Genomic DNA, 19041 nt, shown 5'->3' with positions numbered 1-19041 from the left:
GATTTCAGTGTTGACCATCTGGTGACGTCCATGTGTAAAGTCTGCTCTTGTGTTGTTGGAAGGGGATGTTTGCTATGACCAGTGCATTTTCTTGGCAAAACTCTATCAGTCTTTGCCCTGCTTCATTCCATATTCCAAGGCCAAGTTTACCTGTTACTCCAGGTGTTTCTTGACTGCATACTTTTGCATTCCAGTCCCCTATAATGAAAAGGACATAATAAATCAGGGTGACAATATACAGCCTTGACATACTCCTTTCCTGATTTGGAACCAGTCTGTTGTTCCATTTTCAGTTCTTGCTTTTGCTTCTTGACCTGCATAGAGATTTCTCAGAAGGCAGATAAGATGGTCTGGTATTCCAATCACAAAATTGAAGGTCATGTCATCCCATTACATTACTTCATAGCAAATACAGGAGAAAGAATGAAACCAGTGACAAGCTTTATTTTCCTAGGCTCCAAAATCACTGGAGATAGTGACTGCAGCTGTGAAAAAAGAGGCTCTGATCTTGGAAGATAATTCTTTGAAAAACCTAGACAGCATACTAAAAAGAAGAGACATTGCTTTACCAGGAAAGGTCTGTATATTCAAAGCTATGATTTCACCAGAAGTTATGGTGGATGTGAGAGTTGGACCATAAAGAAAGCTGAGCACCAAAGCATTGATGCTTTTAAGCTGTGGTGTTGGACAAGACTCTTGAGAGTCCCTTGGACTGCAAGGAGATCCAACCAGTCCATCCTTAAGGAAATAAGTCCTGAATATTCATTTGAAAGAACGATGCTGAAGCTCAACCTCCAATACTTTGGCCACATTATGGGAAGAACTGACTTATTAGAAAAGTCCCCAAAGCTGGGAAAGATTAAAGGCAGGAGGTAAAGGGGAAGGCAGAACACAAAATTGTTGGGTGGCATCACCATCTTGATGAACATGAGTTTGAGCAAGCTCTGGAAGTTGGTGATGGACAGGGAAGCCTGGTGTGCTGCACCCCATGATATAGCAAAAAGTTAGCATGATATAGCAAGTCCTCTGAACTGATGTACAGAGGACAATCAAGGAGCAGGCAGAAGTCTTTAAGGAAACAGGAAGGAACAGCTCCTGGATAGCTGACAATGATAGGTTGGTAGGCTTTTTCAATCAAGAGAAGCTGTAGGGAAGCAATTCTATGCCAGGTGGGGAAAGGCAGGGCAGCAGTGCTGGGATTTCCCAGGGGACAATATCCTTGTTCTCTGAAACCTTATCAATGCTCAATATTTTTAGGTGATTGGAAACATGAGTTTTGTTTTGGAAGTGGTAGAGCAATATTCAATGCAAAGACTAATGCTGATGATGAAACTCCAATATTTAGGCCAACTTATGTGAAGAGCCAGCTCATTGGAAGAGACGCTGATGCTGGGAAAGACTGTTGACAGAAGGAGAGGTGTCAAAAGGATGAGATGATGAGATGGCATCACAGACTCAATGGACATGAGTTTGAGGAAACTCCGCAAAATAGTGAAAGACAAGGAAGACTGTTTTGCTGCCGTACATGTAATCACAAAGTGTCAGACATGACTTAGCAACTGAATAATACCAGTGAGGGCACAGGATCCAGTGAAGCCTCTGGCCCTGGTGAGAGTAGAGAAAGATTTAGGTGGAAGGGGAAGCTAGCTTTCCATCCTCTGGTACAAGTCCTTGAATCCAAGGCAAGGAGCACAAGATTTTGAATGTGTTACCAAATACTGTTTTCTAAAAAAACAAAAGCTGTTTTCTGCAGAAGTGAGAGCTTTGACTGAGTTTGTTCTCTAGATTTTACTGACGGATGTGAAAGGGATCTGGAGTGGGCTAAGTCTGCAAAAACCAGGTGACCTTTTGCTGGAGGGCCAGCCTTGTGGTAGACATTCTGCACTAAGTAGAAAACGAATCCAGCCATCTCATCCTCTGTCATCCCCTTCTCCTCCTGCCCTCAATCCATCCCAGCATCAGGGTCTTTTACAGTGAGTCAACTCATAGCATGCGGTGGCCAAAGTATTGAAGTTTCAGCTTCAACATCAGTCCTTCTACTGAACACCCAGGACTTATCTCCTTTACGGTGGACTGGTTGGATCTCCTTGCAGTCCAAGGGACTCTCGAGAGTCTTTTCCAACACCACAGTTCAAAAGCATCAATTCTTAGGCACTCAGTTTTCTTCACAGTCCAATTCTCATATCCATACATGACCACTGGAAAAACCATAGCCTTGACTAGACAGACTTTGTTGGCATAGTAATATCTCTGTTGTTCAATATGCTATCTAGGTTGGTATTAACTTTCCTTCAAAAGACTAAGCGTCTTTTAATTTCATGGCTACAATCACCATCTACAGTGATTTTGGAGCCCAAAAAAATAAAGTCTGACACTGTTTCCCCATCTAATTTCCATGAAGTGATGGGACCAGATGCCATAGTCTTAGTTTTCTGAATGTTGATCTTAAAGCCAACTTTTTCACTCTCCTATTTCACTTTCATCAAGAGGCTCTTTAGTTCTTCTTCACTTTCTGCCATAAGGGTGGTGTCATCTGCATATCTGAGGTTATTGATATTTCTCCCGGCAATCTTGATTCCAGCTTGTGTTTCTTCCAGTCCAGCATTTCTCATGATGTACTCTGCATATAAGTTAAATACGCAAGGTGACAATATACAGCCTTGGTGCACTCCTTTTCCTATTTGGAACCAGTTTCTTCTTCCTTGTCCAATTCTAACTGTTGTTTCCTGACCTGCATACAGGTTTCTCAAGAGGAAGGTCAGGTGTACTGGTATTCCCATCTCTTTCAGAATTTTCCACAGTTTATTGTGATCCACACAGTCAAAGGCTTTGGCATAGTCAATAAAGCAGAAATAGATGGTTTTCTGGAACTCTCTTGCTTTTCCCATGATCCAGTGGATGTTGGCAATTTGATCTCTAGTTCCTCTGCCTTTTCTAAAGTCAGCCTGTGCATCTGGAAGTTCACGGTTCATGTACTGCTGAAGCCTGGCTTGGAGAATTTTGAGCATTACTTTACTAGCGTGTGAGATGAGTGCAAATGTCCAGAAGTTTGAGCAGTCTTTGGCATTACCTTTCTTTAGGACTGGAATGAAAACTGACCTTTTCCAGTCCTGTGGCCACTGCTGAGTTTTCCAAATTTGCTGGCATATTGAGTGCAGCACTTTCACAGCATCATCTTTCAGGATTTGAAAGAGCTCAACTGGAATTCCATCACCTCCACTAGCTTTGTTCATAGTGATCCTTTCTAAGGCCCACTTGACTTTACATACCAGCATGTTTGGCTATAGGTGAGTGATGACACCATCATGTTTATCTGGGTCATGAAACTCTTCTTTGTACAGTTCTTCTGTATATACATGCCACCTCTTTTTTTTTAATCTTCTCCTTCTGTTAGGTCCATACCCTTTCTGTCCTTTATCGAGCCCATCTTTGCATGAAATGTTCCCTTGGTATCTCTAATTTTCTTGAAGATATCTCTAGTCTTTCCCATTGTGTTGTTTTCCTCCATTATTTGCATTGATCGCTGAGGAAAGCTTTCTTATCTCTTCTTGCTGTTCTTTGGAACTTTGCATTCAGATGCTTATATCTTTCCTTTTCTCCTTTGCTTTTTGCTTCTCTTTTTTTCACAGATATTTGTCAGGTCTCTCAGACAGCCATTTTTCCATTTTGCATTTCTTTTCCATGGGGATGGTCTTGGTCCCTGTCTCCTGTACAATGTCACAAACCTCCATCCATGTTCATCAGGCACACTGTCTATCAGATCTAGTCATTTAAATCTATTTCTCACTTCCAATGTATAGTCCTCAAATTGTGTTTTTTGCTCCATACCTACTGGGAGTGGTGGGTGGTCATCTGGCACTATTGCTTAGGCAGAAGCAAACAATATTCAGGTTTCAATTGAAGAAAGTAAAGAAAACCACTAGACCATTAAGCTATGACCTAAATAAAATCCCTTATGCTTATACAGTAGAGATGAAATATAGATTCAAGGGATTAGGTCTGGTAGCCTGAAGAACTATGGAAGGAGTGTAACATTGTATGGGAAGTGGTGGCCAAAACCATCCCCAAGAAAAACAAATGTGAGAAGGCAAAGTGGTTTCCTGAGGAGGTCTTGAAAACAGCTGAGAAAAGAAGATAAATGAACAGCAAACAAGAAAGGGAAAGATATACTCAATGAAATGCAGATTTCCAGAGAATAGCAAGGAGAGATAAGAAAGTCCTCATAAGTGAAAAGTGCAAGAATTAAATGAAAATAATAAATTGTAAAGAATATAGATATCTTCAGGAAAATTGGAGATACCATAGGAATACTTCATCCAAAGATGGGCACAATAAAGGAGAGAAAAGTCAAAGACCTAACAGAAGCAGATGAGATTAAGAAGAGGTAACAAGAATGCACAGAAGAACTGTACAAAAAAGATCTTCATGACCCAGATAATCACGATGGTGTGATCACTGACCTAGAGCCAGACATCCTGGAATGTGAAGTCAAGTGGGCCTTAGAAAGCATCACTACTAACAAAGTGGAGGTGATGGAATTCCAGTTGAGCTATTCCAAATCCTGAAAGATGATGCTGTGAAAGTGCTGCACCCACTATGCCAGCAAATTTGGAAAACTCAGCAGTGGCCACAGGACTGGAAAAGGTCAGTTTTTCATTCCAATCCCAAAGAAAGGCAATACCAAAGAATGCTCAAACTACCGCACATTTGCACTCATCTCACACGCTAGTAAAGTAATGCTCAAAATTCTCCAAGCCAGGCTTCAGCAATACGTGAACCGTGATCTTCCTGATGTTCAAGCTGGTTTTAGAAAAGGCAGAGGAATCAGAGATCAAATTGCCAACATCCGCTGGATCATGGAAAAAGCCAGAGAGTTCCAGAAAAGCATATATTTCTGCTTTGTTAACTATGCCAAAGCCTTTGACTGTGTGGATCACAATAAACTGTGGAAAATTCTGAAAGAGATGGGAATACCAGAGCACCTGACCTGCCTCTTGAGAAACCTATATGCAGGTCAGGAAGCAACAGGTAGACCTGGACATGGAACAACAGACTGGTTCCAAATAGGAAAAGGAGTTCGTCAAGGCTGTATATTGTCACCCTGCTTATTTAACTTATATGCAGAGTACATCATGAGAAATGCTGGACTGGAAGAAACACAAGCTGGAAGCAAGATTGCCGGGAGAAATATCAATACCTCAGATATGCAGATGACACCACCCTTATGGCAGAAAGTGAAGAGGAACTCAAAAGCCTCTTGATGAAAGTGAAAGTGGAGAGTGAAAAAGTTGGCTTAAAGCTCAACAGTCAGAAAACGAAGATCATGGCATCCGGTCCTATCACATCATGGGAAATAGATGGGGAAACAGTGGAAACAGTGTCATACTTTATTTTGGGGGGCTCCAAAATCACTGCAGATGGTGACTGCAGCCATGAAATTGAAAGACGCTTACTCCTTGGAAGGAAAGTTATGACCAACCTAGATAGCATATTCAAAAGCAGAGACATTACTTTGCCAACAAAGTTCTGTCCAGTTAATGCTATGGCTTTTCCTTTGGTCATATATGGATGTGAGAGTTGGATTGTGAAGAAGGCTGAGCACCAAGAAATTGATGCTTTTGAACTGTGATGTTGGTGAAGACTCTTGAGAGTCCCTTGGACTGCAAGGAGATCCAACCAGTCCATTCTGATGGAGATCAGCCCTGGGATACCTTTGGAGGAAATTATGCTGAAGCTGAAACTCCAGTACTTTGGCCACCACATGTGAAGTGTTGACTCATTGGAAAAGACTCTGATGCTGGGAGGGACTGGGGGCAGGAGGAGAAGGGGATGACAGATGGTGAGACAGCTGGATGGCATCACTGACTTGATGGACATGAGTCTCGGTGAACTCCAGGAGTTGGTGATGGACAGGGAGGCCTGGAGTGCTGTGATTCACGGGGTTGCAAAGAGTCAGACACGACTGAGCGACTTAACTGAACTGAACAAGAATGCACAGAAAAACTCTACAAAAATGTTCATAATGACCTGGATATAGATGATGTTGGAGTCACTTATGTAAAGCCAGATATCCTAGAGCATAAAGTCAAGTGGGCCTTAGGAAGCATCACTACAAGCAAAGCTAGTGTAGGTGATGGAATTTCAGCTGAGCTGTTTAAAACATCCTAAAGAATGAGGCTGTAACAGTGCTGAATTCAATATGGTATCAAATTTGGAAAACTCAGCAGTGGCCACAGTGCTGGAAAGGTCAGTTTCATTCCAATCCAAAAAAAAGGCAACTGCAAAGAATGTTCAACCTATCATGCAATTGTGCTCATCTCACTTGCTAGCAAGGTAATCCTCAAAATCCTTCAAGCTAAGCTTCACTGTACATGAACTGAGAACTTCCAGATGTACAAACTGGTTTGAGGAACCAGAGATCAAATTGCCAACATCCATTGGATCATAGAGAAACCAAGCAGATTCCAGAAAAACATCTACATCTGCTTCACTGACTATGCTAAAGCCTTTCACTATATGGACCACAACTGTGGAAAATTCTTAAGAGACTGGGAGTAGCAGATCAACTTACCTGTCTCCTCAAAGTCTGTATGTAGGTCAAAAAGTGGCAGTTAGAATCAGACATAGAACATAGAACTAAAAGATTTAAAATTGGGAAAGGAGCATGACAATGTATACATTGTCACTCTGATTATTGAACTTGTATGTAGGAAAGATCATTCGATATGCTGGACTGCATAAATCCCAAGATGGAATCAAGATTGCTGGGAGAAATATCAACATCTACAGAATGAAGATGACACCACCCTAATAGCAGAAAGCAAAGAACTAAAGACCAATTGATAAGGAGAGGAAATGAAAAAAGCTGGTGTAAAACTCAACATTCAAAAAACTATTCACCAAGAGATACTCAACATTCATGGCATCCAGTCCCACCACTTCATGACATATAGATGAGGGAGAAGAGGAAACTGGCAGATTTTATTTTCTTGGGCTCCAAAATCACTATGGACCTTGACTGCAGCCACAAAATTAAAATACACTTGCTCCTTGGAAGGAAGAAAGGCTATGAAAAACCTGAACAGTGCATTAAAAAGCAGAGACTCATTTTGCTACAGAGGTCTGTAGTGTCACAGCTATGGTTTTCCAGTAATCATGTACAGATGTGAGATCTGGACCATATGAAAGGGTGAATGTCAAAGAATTGAGCTTTTGAACTGCACTGCTTGAAAAGATTCTTGAGAGCCCCTTGTACAACAAGGAGATCAAACCAGTCAATCTGAAAGGAAATCAACCTCTGACCCCTGCTGTCTTAGCTGAGGCATCTACTGAGGGCCTCCAGGTGGAAAGAATGGATGCTTCCACTGCAAAAGTGCCTGACCATGGCAGCTCCAAGCAAACAGTTTGTAGCCTCACCCATGGAGATGCTCAGAAAAGCAGAAGGCTCTGTGTACCCATGGATACATGCATTGCATTCTCCCCAGCAGCATTGGAGACCAAGGAAGAGACATTCTGGGCCCTGGAGGAGGGAGATGGCTCAGGGATCTACTGAGGCCACCCCTTACCAAGTAGGCCAGGAAAGGACAGAGCAGGCATATGTGGCAGAGAGCTTGTGACTGAGGTGTGGGAACAAGAGGGAACCAGCTCTGCATGAAGTACCTCACCCAAAATCCCCTGGAGGAGAAGTCCAGCAATAAGATCATCTGAGATGGGATGAAGAGAGTCTATTTCATTACCCCTAATAATTCCTCTGAATGGGGAGGTGGTGGAGTTGGTGGGTCATCACAAACTCTTCCATGGACTAGACCATCTGCCAGTCGCTATCCTTGGGGCTGCCTCTCCCCAGCTTCAGTCATGTAGTTCTGGAGGAAACTGACAGTCATGTGTGCAGCTGTGTCAGGGACAATGACCATGTAAAGCCAATCATAGGACCCCATGGCCCTGCCAGGATGGCTGACCTTGGGCTGTACATGTGAACTGAGGTGTATCATTCTGAGAATACCCTTGAACTCTAATGGCTTCCAGCTTCTTTCTTTACTAGGAGATGCCTTCAGGATATAAAACCCTAGGGAATGTAGCTTGGACTCCCTCACCAGGTGTAGAAGCCTTAAGGAAGAAAGTTGTCAGCTAAGACCATCAAAGAAGAGGGAAGGGAAAGGCCGAGGGAGAGAAAGAGAGAACTGATGACTTCTGATTTCTTGGGTCCAGTTACAGAGATCTTTGTATTTGCTCTGAGTCTTGTGTCCTGGATTCCCAGGATCATTTCAATGAGTCTCCCTTTTCTTTGAAGGCAGGTGGGGTAGGGCTTCTCTCAATTTTGATTCAGACTTGGTTCTAGATCCTTCACTCCCAGACACAAAAAAGAGGCAACCATTTGTTTCAGCACCATTAAGAGTGAGACCCTTTATTCTTTACTGAGAATAGGGTGTGCAGACCACCAAACACAGTTCACCAGCATCCTGAGCAGCAGTGCCCAAGTGCGAGTGAGTGTGTGTTAGGAGCAGCCTTATTGATTCCTGAACCACTTCAAGCATTTATACTGCCCTTGCCAGGCCAATCCTGTCATTTCCTCGATCATAAACCGAGAAGTACTGCCTCAGGAAGACGTCACCCAGGATCCAGAACTCTGTAGGTGGACTCAATGGGCTCTCTTGAAAGGTGGTATAGCAGCGACCTCTATAATCCTGGGGGAATCAGAGATACACACCAGTCAGCATGAGCCCTTGGTGACTCCCCCCAATATCCAGGCCCAGCAGAATTCTTTGTTTTATTTCCCTCTTTTGGTAAGTATCACAGGGTTTTCTCAACAGCGGGGGATATGAGAGTTCATCAACCAAAGAGGTCCAAGACATGAGGTTGCCATGAGGAAGGGTGTGGGGGAGGGGAGGAGTGGTGGTTGGGAAACAGAGGAATGAAAAACAACAAAGTCCTACTGTAGAGCACAAGAAATTATTTTCAACATTCAGGGATAAATCACATGAAAAAGAATAAGAAAATATATATTTTTATGTGTATAACTGAGTCACATTGCTGTGCAGCAGAACTTAATGCCACAATGAAGATTAGCCACATTTCAATATAATTTTTTCTAAAAGAACAAGTGTGTCCATAGCTCTCCTCACTCCGTTTCTTTCCTTCTGACTCTTGCTCCTTGTTTTCTCTGAAGAGAATGCTGGTTCTCCTCCTACATCCCCACAATCTGTCCTTTATTTAAAAACTTTATTTTGTATTGTAGTGTAGCTGATTAACAATATTCTGAGTTTCAGGTGAACAGTAAAGGGACTCAACCATATGTCTCCGGGTATCCTGGTCCCAAAGACACCCCTCACATCCAGGCTGTCATATAACTGAGCAGAGTTCCCTGTGCTACACAGCAACTTGTTGGTTATCCATCTTAAATAGAGCAGTGCCCACAACAATTTCTTGAAGCTTTAACTCAGGAACTCTGCAAAGCCTCCTTCAGTCCACACTCACCCTCTGTGGCCACTCCAGGCTTGGCTGGGTAAAGTACTCTTGTTCCCCATGCCCACTGGTCAGTCCATAGCCCTCATCTCCCCTAGTAAGCCCCCAGTGCCCCAGTGCAGATCATCTTGAGATGCCATTAGCATGGAATCCAGTGCAGTTTTGCCTAGAATCAAGAAACCCTCCATATGGCTCAATGAGTTTGTGTTTTTAGCATTTGTGAAATTCCCTCTCTTCCTCAAAGCCTTCTTTGAGCCCATCAGCCTGCTCTGAACTCCCTCAGGGAGCTGACATGATGGCTCCACCCTGTGCTGGGGCTGAGCAGTCACTGTTCACCCTTTATTCACATTAGCATCCAACCTCTCCACAGAAGGGTCAGGTACCCCAACTCACAAAGGAGGCACCTGGCCGGAGCAAGGGGAAGATGCAGCCAAGAACTAGCCTGACCATGTAATTTATCATCCAAACCAGGAAAATTATGAGAGGGGAAGGGAGCCTGTTAACTTATGCTGGGACATCACACTGGGACTGTCCCCAGACATTCTCCTTGTAACATGGCCTATTTCAGGGACTGCTAGTGCTGAATTTCATGTTCATTCACCTAAGGGTTCAGATTAAGTTTAAGCTCTTTGAGGACTGAGGACCTTAGTGTTGCCCTTTCCCTGACTCCCACCATGCCATATGGTGTGGCATTTCCACATTTATTTCAGGAAGATCAGTGTCCCAAACGGCCCTTTATTTTGAAGTGATTGGTTTTGTGGGAGGCACCAGCCCAGCCACAGGGCTCAGCAGCATCTGCAATGGTGTGACATGGCCTCCAGAGGGCACACTCCTCCCAGCAGCAGCCCAAGGGTTCTTGCAAGCTCCAGTTTGAGGACCAACCCTCAGTATTGTCCCCTCACCTTGAGGATGTAGGCTCGACCTGGCACTGGGTACTTGATGCCATTGATGGTGAAGATAATAGAGGGCAGTGTATTGACCGCAGAACATGAAACATAGTGCTGTTAGAGAGAGAGGGTAAGAGGTTAGCCCTGGTGATCCTTGTTGTGTGTGGAGACTGGGAGTGACCCTGGGGCATGACCCTTCACCTTGGAACGCGATGGCTTGGCCCCAATGAGCTTCTGCATGTTATCGACCAGTGGTTTTGGGCCTTCGATGAATGCTGTCCCAGTGTCAACAAAGGCCATGCAGCCTCCAGAACAAGCAATAACCTTTCTTTCAATGGAGATGCTGAGAGACAAAGGAAGAAAGTGGGCAACAAGGTCACTCTGAGCCTCCCCAGAGTTGTCCCCTTCCCAACTGTCTCCTAAACAGCCCTTCATCTCTCATCCTCTTTTCCTTTGCTATCAACACAGTACCTTTCTTGACATCCTTGAATATAGTACTTGAATACACCAGGATCTTTTGTACCTTGACACAAGCTGGTCTTCCTTCCTAGAAGATTACTGCACTTTGACTAGGAAATTTCTTCTCATCTTCCAGACTCCAGCTTAATTTTATTGTTTTCGGGAAGCCTTTGCCCTGGTGTTTATGAGTCTCCTGTCTTAGTCACTCTCTGTAGACCCTTCCTCATGTCTGCTGCTGCTACTGCTGCTAACTCACTTCAGTCATATCTGACTCTGTGCGACCTCATAGAGGGCAGTCCACCAGGATCTGCCATCCCTGGGATTGTCCAGGCAAGAGTACTGGAGTGAGTTGTCATTGCCTTCTACGCTTCATGTCTAGCATGCACCAAAGTCACAATTCACTATGTGGGTGAGTCACTTCATGTACATCTGCCTTCTTAGATATGAGGGCGAGTTTTATTCTCCATGCCTCCCTAAAGTGCCTGTCACACAGTGGATGCCCAATGCTTTTCTGTTCAATGAGTGAATGAAAACTTAGAAAACAATAAGTAACCTCTAGAGAGCTGTATCTGGTGGGGAACAAATAACGGGTTGCACACAGAGTGAAGATGGAGATTTGCAGGGGCAGCAGATTCTCATAGTAGGGGAAGAGAGGGGTTACTCTGGGAAAGGGTGTCTCCCAGCACTGCTCTTACAACTAGCTCAGACCCTGAGACCCTGGCCAGGAAATACATGACTAGCCCATAGAAACTCCAAAGGACAGGTCAACTTTTGTCTGAGGGTATCACACAAAATCCTATCAATTATGCCTCTTGTCCTCAGGTCACTCCTGGATCCCACCTTTCTGATCCTCTGTAATAGCCCCTGCCCCACTGTGTGCCCAAGAACTTGATGTGACTTTTCTATTAGTTGCTTTCACGTCTTAAGACTGCAGCCAACCTCTCTCCACTGCTGGGTAGCTGCTTCCTAAGAATACCAATTTTCCCCATTTTCTCAGGACTGTCCCTGTTTTTTAACTGCCATTTATCTGTACTGAGAATGGATCTGTACTAAGAATTTCCTATGTCCTAGGTAGCCCTGGACAGTCAGTCATCTTACCATAACTCTGTTCAGGCTGGAGATATTCTCCCTGATCCTCTGTTCACCACACTGTAGAGTCCTCTAACCATGCTCCCCACCTCAAAGGGCAGTGGGTGCAGCCTTCTCCCAGCTACACAGACCTCTCTGGTGCCTTCTGGACCCTGATCTGAGCCATGCTCAGAAGGCCTGGGGATTATGAGGTTGTTTGTGTATCTCTGTGCTTGTGTGTTTGTTTGTATGTGTGTTTGCATGTTTATTTGTGTGTGCTTGTGTGTCTCTGACTAGCTATGCATGATTTTATGTGTTGCTGTGTATGTTTTTATGTGTCTGCTTGTGTGTTTCCATGTTTCTGTGTGTCTGTCTGTGTCATTGTGAGTGGTGTTTATATCTGTGTGACTGTGTGTCTGAGAATGCATTTGTGTGTGTCTGCCTGTGTCCATGTACAGTAGTGGGAGCATCACTTAGGCTGATCCTCAGAGGGAGAGGCTTACCTGTGCATGTGTATAATCCAGTTGCCTGATCGGATCAATGGTACCCAGTTGAGCTCTCCCTTGTAGTAGCGGTGGTCCACCCCACCAAACATCACCACACTGCCCTCCTGCTCATCTCTGTAGAGAGAAGTGAGGGGGTGATCCTTGGAGGATAGTAACAACAGCACTGTCTGAGAGCTGTGCTTGTCCACCCATCAAGGCCCTAATAAGGTCCCCCTGTACAGATGCAGAAATCGAGTCTAGGAGAGATTGAGATCCAGACTGAAATCTGTTACTGGCTAATGAGTGGCACAGAAGAGGTTAAAAAGTGAATCACTTGGCTGGGCTCCACCCACTCTGTCTTCTGAACACGCCCTGGACCTCCAGCGACCTGAGAGCTCAGACACCCTCAGAGGACAGGGTGCTGAAGTGTTTGGCTTTCCCCTTGTCCGTCTTGTCATTTTTCAGGAAAATCAAGGCCTGGGGGTTCTAAGGGTGTGGGTTCAGGTCACCCAGAGTTGGCTCCAATGGCCTGTGATCTCTATGTCCAAAGAGCCCCACAGTCAGAAGGGACCCCACCTCTGCTCTCCCTGTCTTGAAATGCCTCATATTTCTTTAACAAGGGGTCCCACACTTTTGTGTCCCAGACTTTCATTTCTCACTGGCTCCTACAAATTGGGTAGCTGGTCCTGGGCTCCCAGTGAAATGCTAATGAGGAAGGAAAGATATCCACCATCCTTCTTCTTCCTTCCTTATAAAATTCATAAGCAAATCCTAATGCTTTTTACTTAAACTTATTTCCTGTTGCCTTCCATTAGCCTTCCTCCTCACTTACCCTGCTACACCAAGTTACTGGTTTTGAGCCCAGGAGTAGGCTTGTGTTCCAATAAACTTTTATTTATAAAAGCCAGGGGTGAAGCCAGGTAGGGTCCTGGGTCCATAGTTATCCTGGGTTAGATTATCTCTCAGGATACTTGTTTATCGAGTGTTCTATAATTTTTGTGTAACTGAAAGCATCCTACAGCTCATTTGGTGAAAGGGATTGTCCATCTCACACTTACTTGCTCAAGTAGAAGGCAAAAACAGGCTCAGAAATGGCACCTTGATTCTTCAGCTTGTCAAAGATGGGGATTTCCCCAGAAAGGGATATTTCGGGGTAGTTCAAGCCCAAGATGCCATCAAAAGGTATATTCTCAAACCCATATTCCTCCACGCTTAAACCGAACGGCTGGTCAGTGCTTATAAGGTCCCCAATCTGTGGGAAAGAAGAGTGTTCCCACTTACAGATACATAAAATTGAGCTAGGACTGGGCTGGCATGCATTTCCATTAGATCCTCAGAGAAGAATTGAGGCTGGGCTCTGTCTTCAGTGCCAGACAGACAGTGAGATCAAGCTGGGAGGGGAATTTGGGTTCCATTTGAGAGAGGCTGTGAATTTTATAACATCTGCCCCTCTGAAAAATACCACCTGAGTGAGTCATGTTGGCCTCATGGCTTCTCTACAGGTGGGGCAACCAAGAGTCACACCAGGCCCCATTGGTGCCACATTATGGACAAAACAATCGAGAGCAAGATAGCCTTCTCTTTGACATCACTGTGATCTAAGGACAGGAATGGACTGCATTCTCTGTAATGTACTGTGGATTCTGCATCTGTCCAGGAAGACAGAAGCCAAAAACACAATCTTGCTTGCAGGGTTCTATGAAATTACTGCCTGTGGAAATCACTTTTGGGGATATGTGTATATTTCTCTGAGTGTGTATGATAGAGAAAAGAGAGAGCGGAACTTTGGGGGAGGAAGGCCATAGGTTTTTTAGACTCTCTAAGGTCCTCTAGAGTGAGAAATCATTTATCAGGCCCCTTGACTTCTCAGGCCACCAGTTTCCCACTCCAGATACCTGAAGCCCTTGACTGCGCTGAGGGTCCTCAGATGAGTTTTATCCTGTCCACAAACACCCCACAGCAAATTCAATCCTGAAAAGCCAACCTAACTCCACCTTCTACCACATGCGTACCCTCAGGAAGGACCTTGCTGTCTGCACCTCAGTTTCCTCATATGTCTCATGAGCTAATCAGAGTAACTGCTGTGTGGCATTGTTGCAAATTAAACAAGTTATCACCTGAAAGTACCTGGAACAGTCTGTGAATATAAAAGTGGGTGCTTTTATCCTTTCTTCTCACTCCCAGCAAAATGAACCTTGAACTGCTAATGGGCAGAGGAGCTGCAAGTCCACACCTCAAACCACTCTCTGGATTAGCTAATCTGTTTGCTCGTGTGTGACCACGGGCACTGCCTCCCCAGAGACATGATCCTGTGGATAAGATGGCCAATACCTATGGGAGTTAGGCTAGGAAGGGTCCTACCAGATGGTCCTGCATCTGTTTTGCAAGCAGTGGTCACTCCCTAGCCAGTCCTGACTCAGCATATGTTACACTGTTACCCGAACTGTGTCATGAGCAACAACTCCTTTCATTCTCCCAGATCCATAGGTGATGCTGAAGGTCTTATTGGTAAGCCGGAAGGTGGAAGACTGAAGATGTCTGAATCTAATGTGTTTAGCTGTAGACACAGGAGATGAGTGTCATCAGGTGCCAAGGATGGAAACAGGGCGGCAGGGTAAGTGAAGGATGGTCCGGGTATGGGGTGTCTGTACTCACAACAGGCTGGGCTGGTGCAAAAGTCAGAAGGCACCCACAAGTCAGATGAGCCTGTGTCAAGGAAAACCTGGAACTCCTGAGGGGGTGTTCCAATGGTGATATTAGCCAGGTAGACCAACTACAGGGAGAAGGAGGGAGTGGGTTAGTGCAGAACTGGCTACCCTCTATTCCCAAACTGCTGACTCCCTCTGGGTTTCACATATCTCTTAAGATCACTTTCTAACCACCGTGCAGCTCACAGGCTTTGGTCACAGAGGAATCTGCATTTGATATATTTTTCCTGTGCTACATTGTATGCAGGATATTGACTCTATGTCCAGGCGTTGAAGTGGTAACTCCTGCATGGGAATCCCATAGGCATAAACACTGGGCCTCCAGGACCACTGGACACCCAGGGAAGTCCTGGTACCTTCATTTGAGCAGCTCTGTAGTCTCTTCAAACCCAGCCTTAGCACCCGCGTCTCCAGGAGGTCCTTCTTGATCAACCCCAGCCACTCCCTCCAAACTCAGACCACAACCAATCAACACCACACAGGTGACCCTTTCATTTGACATGTATTTACTCTTTTCCTATCTCTCAGGCTGGCATGGGCATTCTTGAAGACAAAATAAGCCCTTTTCCTAATCTAAAAACAGTAACCACAGTGATTCTTATGTCCATACATGGAATACAGGTTCAGTAACTTTTTAGTGCTGTCGTTCTTGCATCTGTGGAAACTGAATTCCTCTGCCTGGGGATTCACAGTTGCTCTTCAGTTGGTTCTACCTTTTGATCAGTGATGGTTCACTCTTCATCTGTAACTGAGTGGCTCACTTAGTTCAGAAGGAACAACCGCCCTCAAACAAATGATACATTTTTGACACAGAAATGGATATTTACCTGCCACCTGGTAATTGCAGTGCCCAGTCACAAAGACCAAGAGTTTAGGATGAGAGTGCCTTCTCCTCTGGTTGGGGGTCCCTGTTTTCCAGTGTCTCTGCCTCCTGAAGGAACCTCATCCACATCATCCCACCTGGCACCTCCAGATAAGCCCCAGTGCTAGGCTAGAGCACCAGGGGGCACTGTGGAGCACCATCCTCCCAAAATACTCACATCCTTGATGTTTCTCAGTGGGTGACTAGTTAGATTTGAGCCACGAAAAGAAATCTGGGACAGTCTGTAAGCATGCTCCTTCAGGAAATTGTTCAGCATGTTTTTTCCACTGAGGGTTTTTCTCATGGGCTTCACTCTCCTTAGAGGTATTCTTTCACCAATCATTTGACAAAAAAAAAAAAAAAAACAAAAAAAAAAAAACAAAGATACTACAATTAGCTGTCAGTGTTAAGATATAACTGTCATTGTAATGGCCCTGTGCATTTTCTAATCATTTTTATGAAGCACATTATTATCAGAATTTTATGCATATACCATGACAAAGACATAGATTTCAATACAGGTTCTGTTCTGCAATCTTAGGTAAGCCATATGACCATGTGGTGTCTCAGTCTCCCCTTTGGTAAAATGGTAGAATGTAACAATACAAACCCTCCAAATAGGATATCTTGGGGATAAGTGAAGTGATGTATATAAAGTGAAAGTGAAGTCGTTCAGTCATGTCCAACTCCTTGAGACCACATGGACTGTAGCCTACTAGGCTCCTCCATCCATGGGATTTTCCAGGCAAGAATACTGGAGTGCATTGCCATTTCCTTCTCCAGGGGATCTTCCAATCTCAACAATGACAGCCATTAGCATTGCTATTGCCATCTCACTCATTCCTTCTCATAGAATCTGAAGGAAGGAGGTAGAAGGGGGGCTCATCCTCTTTTACAAGGGAGCAATTTGAAATGCAAGAGGTTTCTGAGTTGGGTGTGGTCACACTGCTTGTCAGATACAAAACAGTATATATAAAACAGTGTATCTTTCTCCAAGTTGAAAGAGAAAAGAAAGTTGAAAGAAGAATCCAAGATATAGGGAAAAATAAGGGAAATTCAGAGGCCTGAGAAAGAAGTAAGAGTCAAATGAAAAGTGAAAAGAAAACAACACAAAGAGAAATACACTCCCAGTGACTTCCAAAGAGATGGAGAGATAAATGACAATGATACAGAGATGCAGACATAGGCATATACACACTGAAGTAGATAGGGAAAAAAGAGGACATGTTGAATAAAATGTAGAAAGTGCTATTCCACAGGACCACATCAACATCTGCATAGACTGTGCACTAAACTGTTACAAGGAGTTTCATTTTCAATAGGTCTTTACATGACTGGACACCAAGATTTGTGCAACCCAACCAAGACCTTGGGGTCCACAGTTCCTATAGCAAGTTACTTATCAATAAGAGTTGAGCTTTAAGACTCTTAAGGAAATATTCCATTCCCTTCTAAACCTGATCGGTGGAAGAATAATCAGATGAAAAGAAAAATCCGAGAAAGGAATAGGATGTGACTTACAGTCCCCATACTTACTTTACTATGCTCTCTGAGAAGGCCACCAGCCCAAGGACCACAAGCCACTTCATGCTTCTATCCTGCATCCAAGTACTCAGGGAAGTTTGGGTTCTTAGCATGTAGTGGTGACCAGGAGCCTCTAGTTATATATGCTCTGACCTACCTGAGTTTTCCCCTTTAGGCCACTAAAAGATCTGAAAAAAAAAAAAACACACACACACACAAAGCTCTTGATTAAATCTTTACTTTCATCAGTGTCCTTGGTCACTGGCCTTTGAAGCTTCTCAGAATACAGAGAATTGAACTGTAATCTCTTCCTTGAAGCTTGGCTAGAAAATCAAACTGATCTGCATGGACATCTAAGAAGACAGAGAACCTTGCCTACATGGAGAAAAAACTGCTAAGAACACCATGAAAATGGATACTAGGGGCCATGCTAAGCATTCGTGGTTTCATGTCATCTTCCTAGCCACTTCATGAGATATGCATTGCTGTCTTCATTGGAGAGGAGATTTCTAGGAGGATAAGTTGTCAAATGGCAAAGTGAAGACTTCACGGACAGCCCAGGGACATACAACTGGCTTAAGTTAGTGGGTCTATTGGCAGACATCAGGGTCACCTATGATGCCAGTCTGCATCAAAGATTTAGGGCAGAGCAATACTTCAATTGCATGGTTTCAGTACTGGAAGAAATGTCATATGCATCCACAAGATATGTTATATCATCCAACAACAGTGCAAGGAAGAATTGTGTGCTAGGTTCTGGGTTAAAGGCTTCAAAGTCAAAGTTGATCAAGACAAAAGTAGTCTTTATCTTAAGAGATCTAGAAGTCTAGTTCTCACAAGCTCATGGCCCCAGGAGGCAGGAGATATGATACGAGGACTAGGTGGCCATGTTGGAATCTGGGCAGCAGAGGCCTTACCACTGGGAGCAGCCTTTCCTCCACTTCACCCATGCCGGAAATCAGGCAAGTTGGCCATGTTTTCAAGAGAATCAAAGTTTGGACATTTATGTACAATCTACTGATTTTAACGTTAGCAACTTTTTTTTTTTTTCCCCAAAAATCTCCACAGTGATGTTCTGGAATCAGCCTTCAGTCTCTGCAATTTTTTTGTTTCTGGCCTAGAGTTGGGAGTGCAGTAGGGACAGAGAGAAATTTAATTCATGTGGGTTGATTTAAAGACTGAATGCACACTAAACATGCTGACTCATTGGAAAAGATCCTGATATTAGGAAAGATGGAAGGCATGAGGAGAAGCAGAAGACAGAGGATGAGATACTTGGATAGCATCACCAAGTCGATGGACATGAGCTTGAGCAAGCTGTGGGAGTTGGTGATGGAGAGGGAAGCCTGGCATGCTTCAGTCTATGGCATTGAAAAGAGATGGACACAACTGAAGGACTGAACTGAACTGAACAAATTGAGAACAAAGACTAATAAATCTGATTGCATCAGGTTGTTAACTAGCTACCTATAACAACACATTATTTAAGTGGCTTTAAAATTCAGACTTATGACTCTACATTCAGAGTGGAATATCTTCTAAGGAAAAATAAGAATACTGCCCATCTAAAACAAAACCAAAGAAAA

At 44.1% G+C, this 19041-nt stretch overlaps 1 protein-coding gene across 1 annotated transcript; it reads right to left on the bottom strand.

Moving 5' to 3' along the window:
• Positions 1 to 8534: 8534 nt before the first annotated feature.
• LOC129653630 (pregnancy-associated glycoprotein 1-like) lies at positions 8535 to 17568 on the bottom strand. The gene is made up of 9 exons (XM_055583372.1): positions 17468 to 17568; positions 16110 to 16260; positions 15017 to 15134; positions 14800 to 14918; positions 13420 to 13613; positions 12380 to 12496; positions 10551 to 10692; positions 10365 to 10463; positions 8535 to 8684 (listed from the first exon to the last, which is right to left on the bottom strand). The coding sequence occupies exons 1-9, from the start codon at positions 17566 to 17568 to the stop codon at positions 8535 to 8537; spliced, it is 1191 nt and encodes a 396-aa protein (XP_055439347.1).
• Between the last annotated feature and the right edge of the window lie 1473 nt (positions 17569 to 19041).

The sequence above is a fragment of the Bubalus kerabau genome, chromosome 5 (assembly GCF_029407905.1).
Source record: "Bubalus kerabau isolate K-KA32 ecotype Philippines breed swamp buffalo chromosome 5, PCC_UOA_SB_1v2, whole genome shotgun sequence".
NCBI classification, from domain to species: domain Eukaryota; kingdom Metazoa; phylum Chordata; class Mammalia; order Artiodactyla; family Bovidae; genus Bubalus; species Bubalus kerabau.
This window is presented reverse-complemented; position numbering and strand designations above follow the sequence as displayed.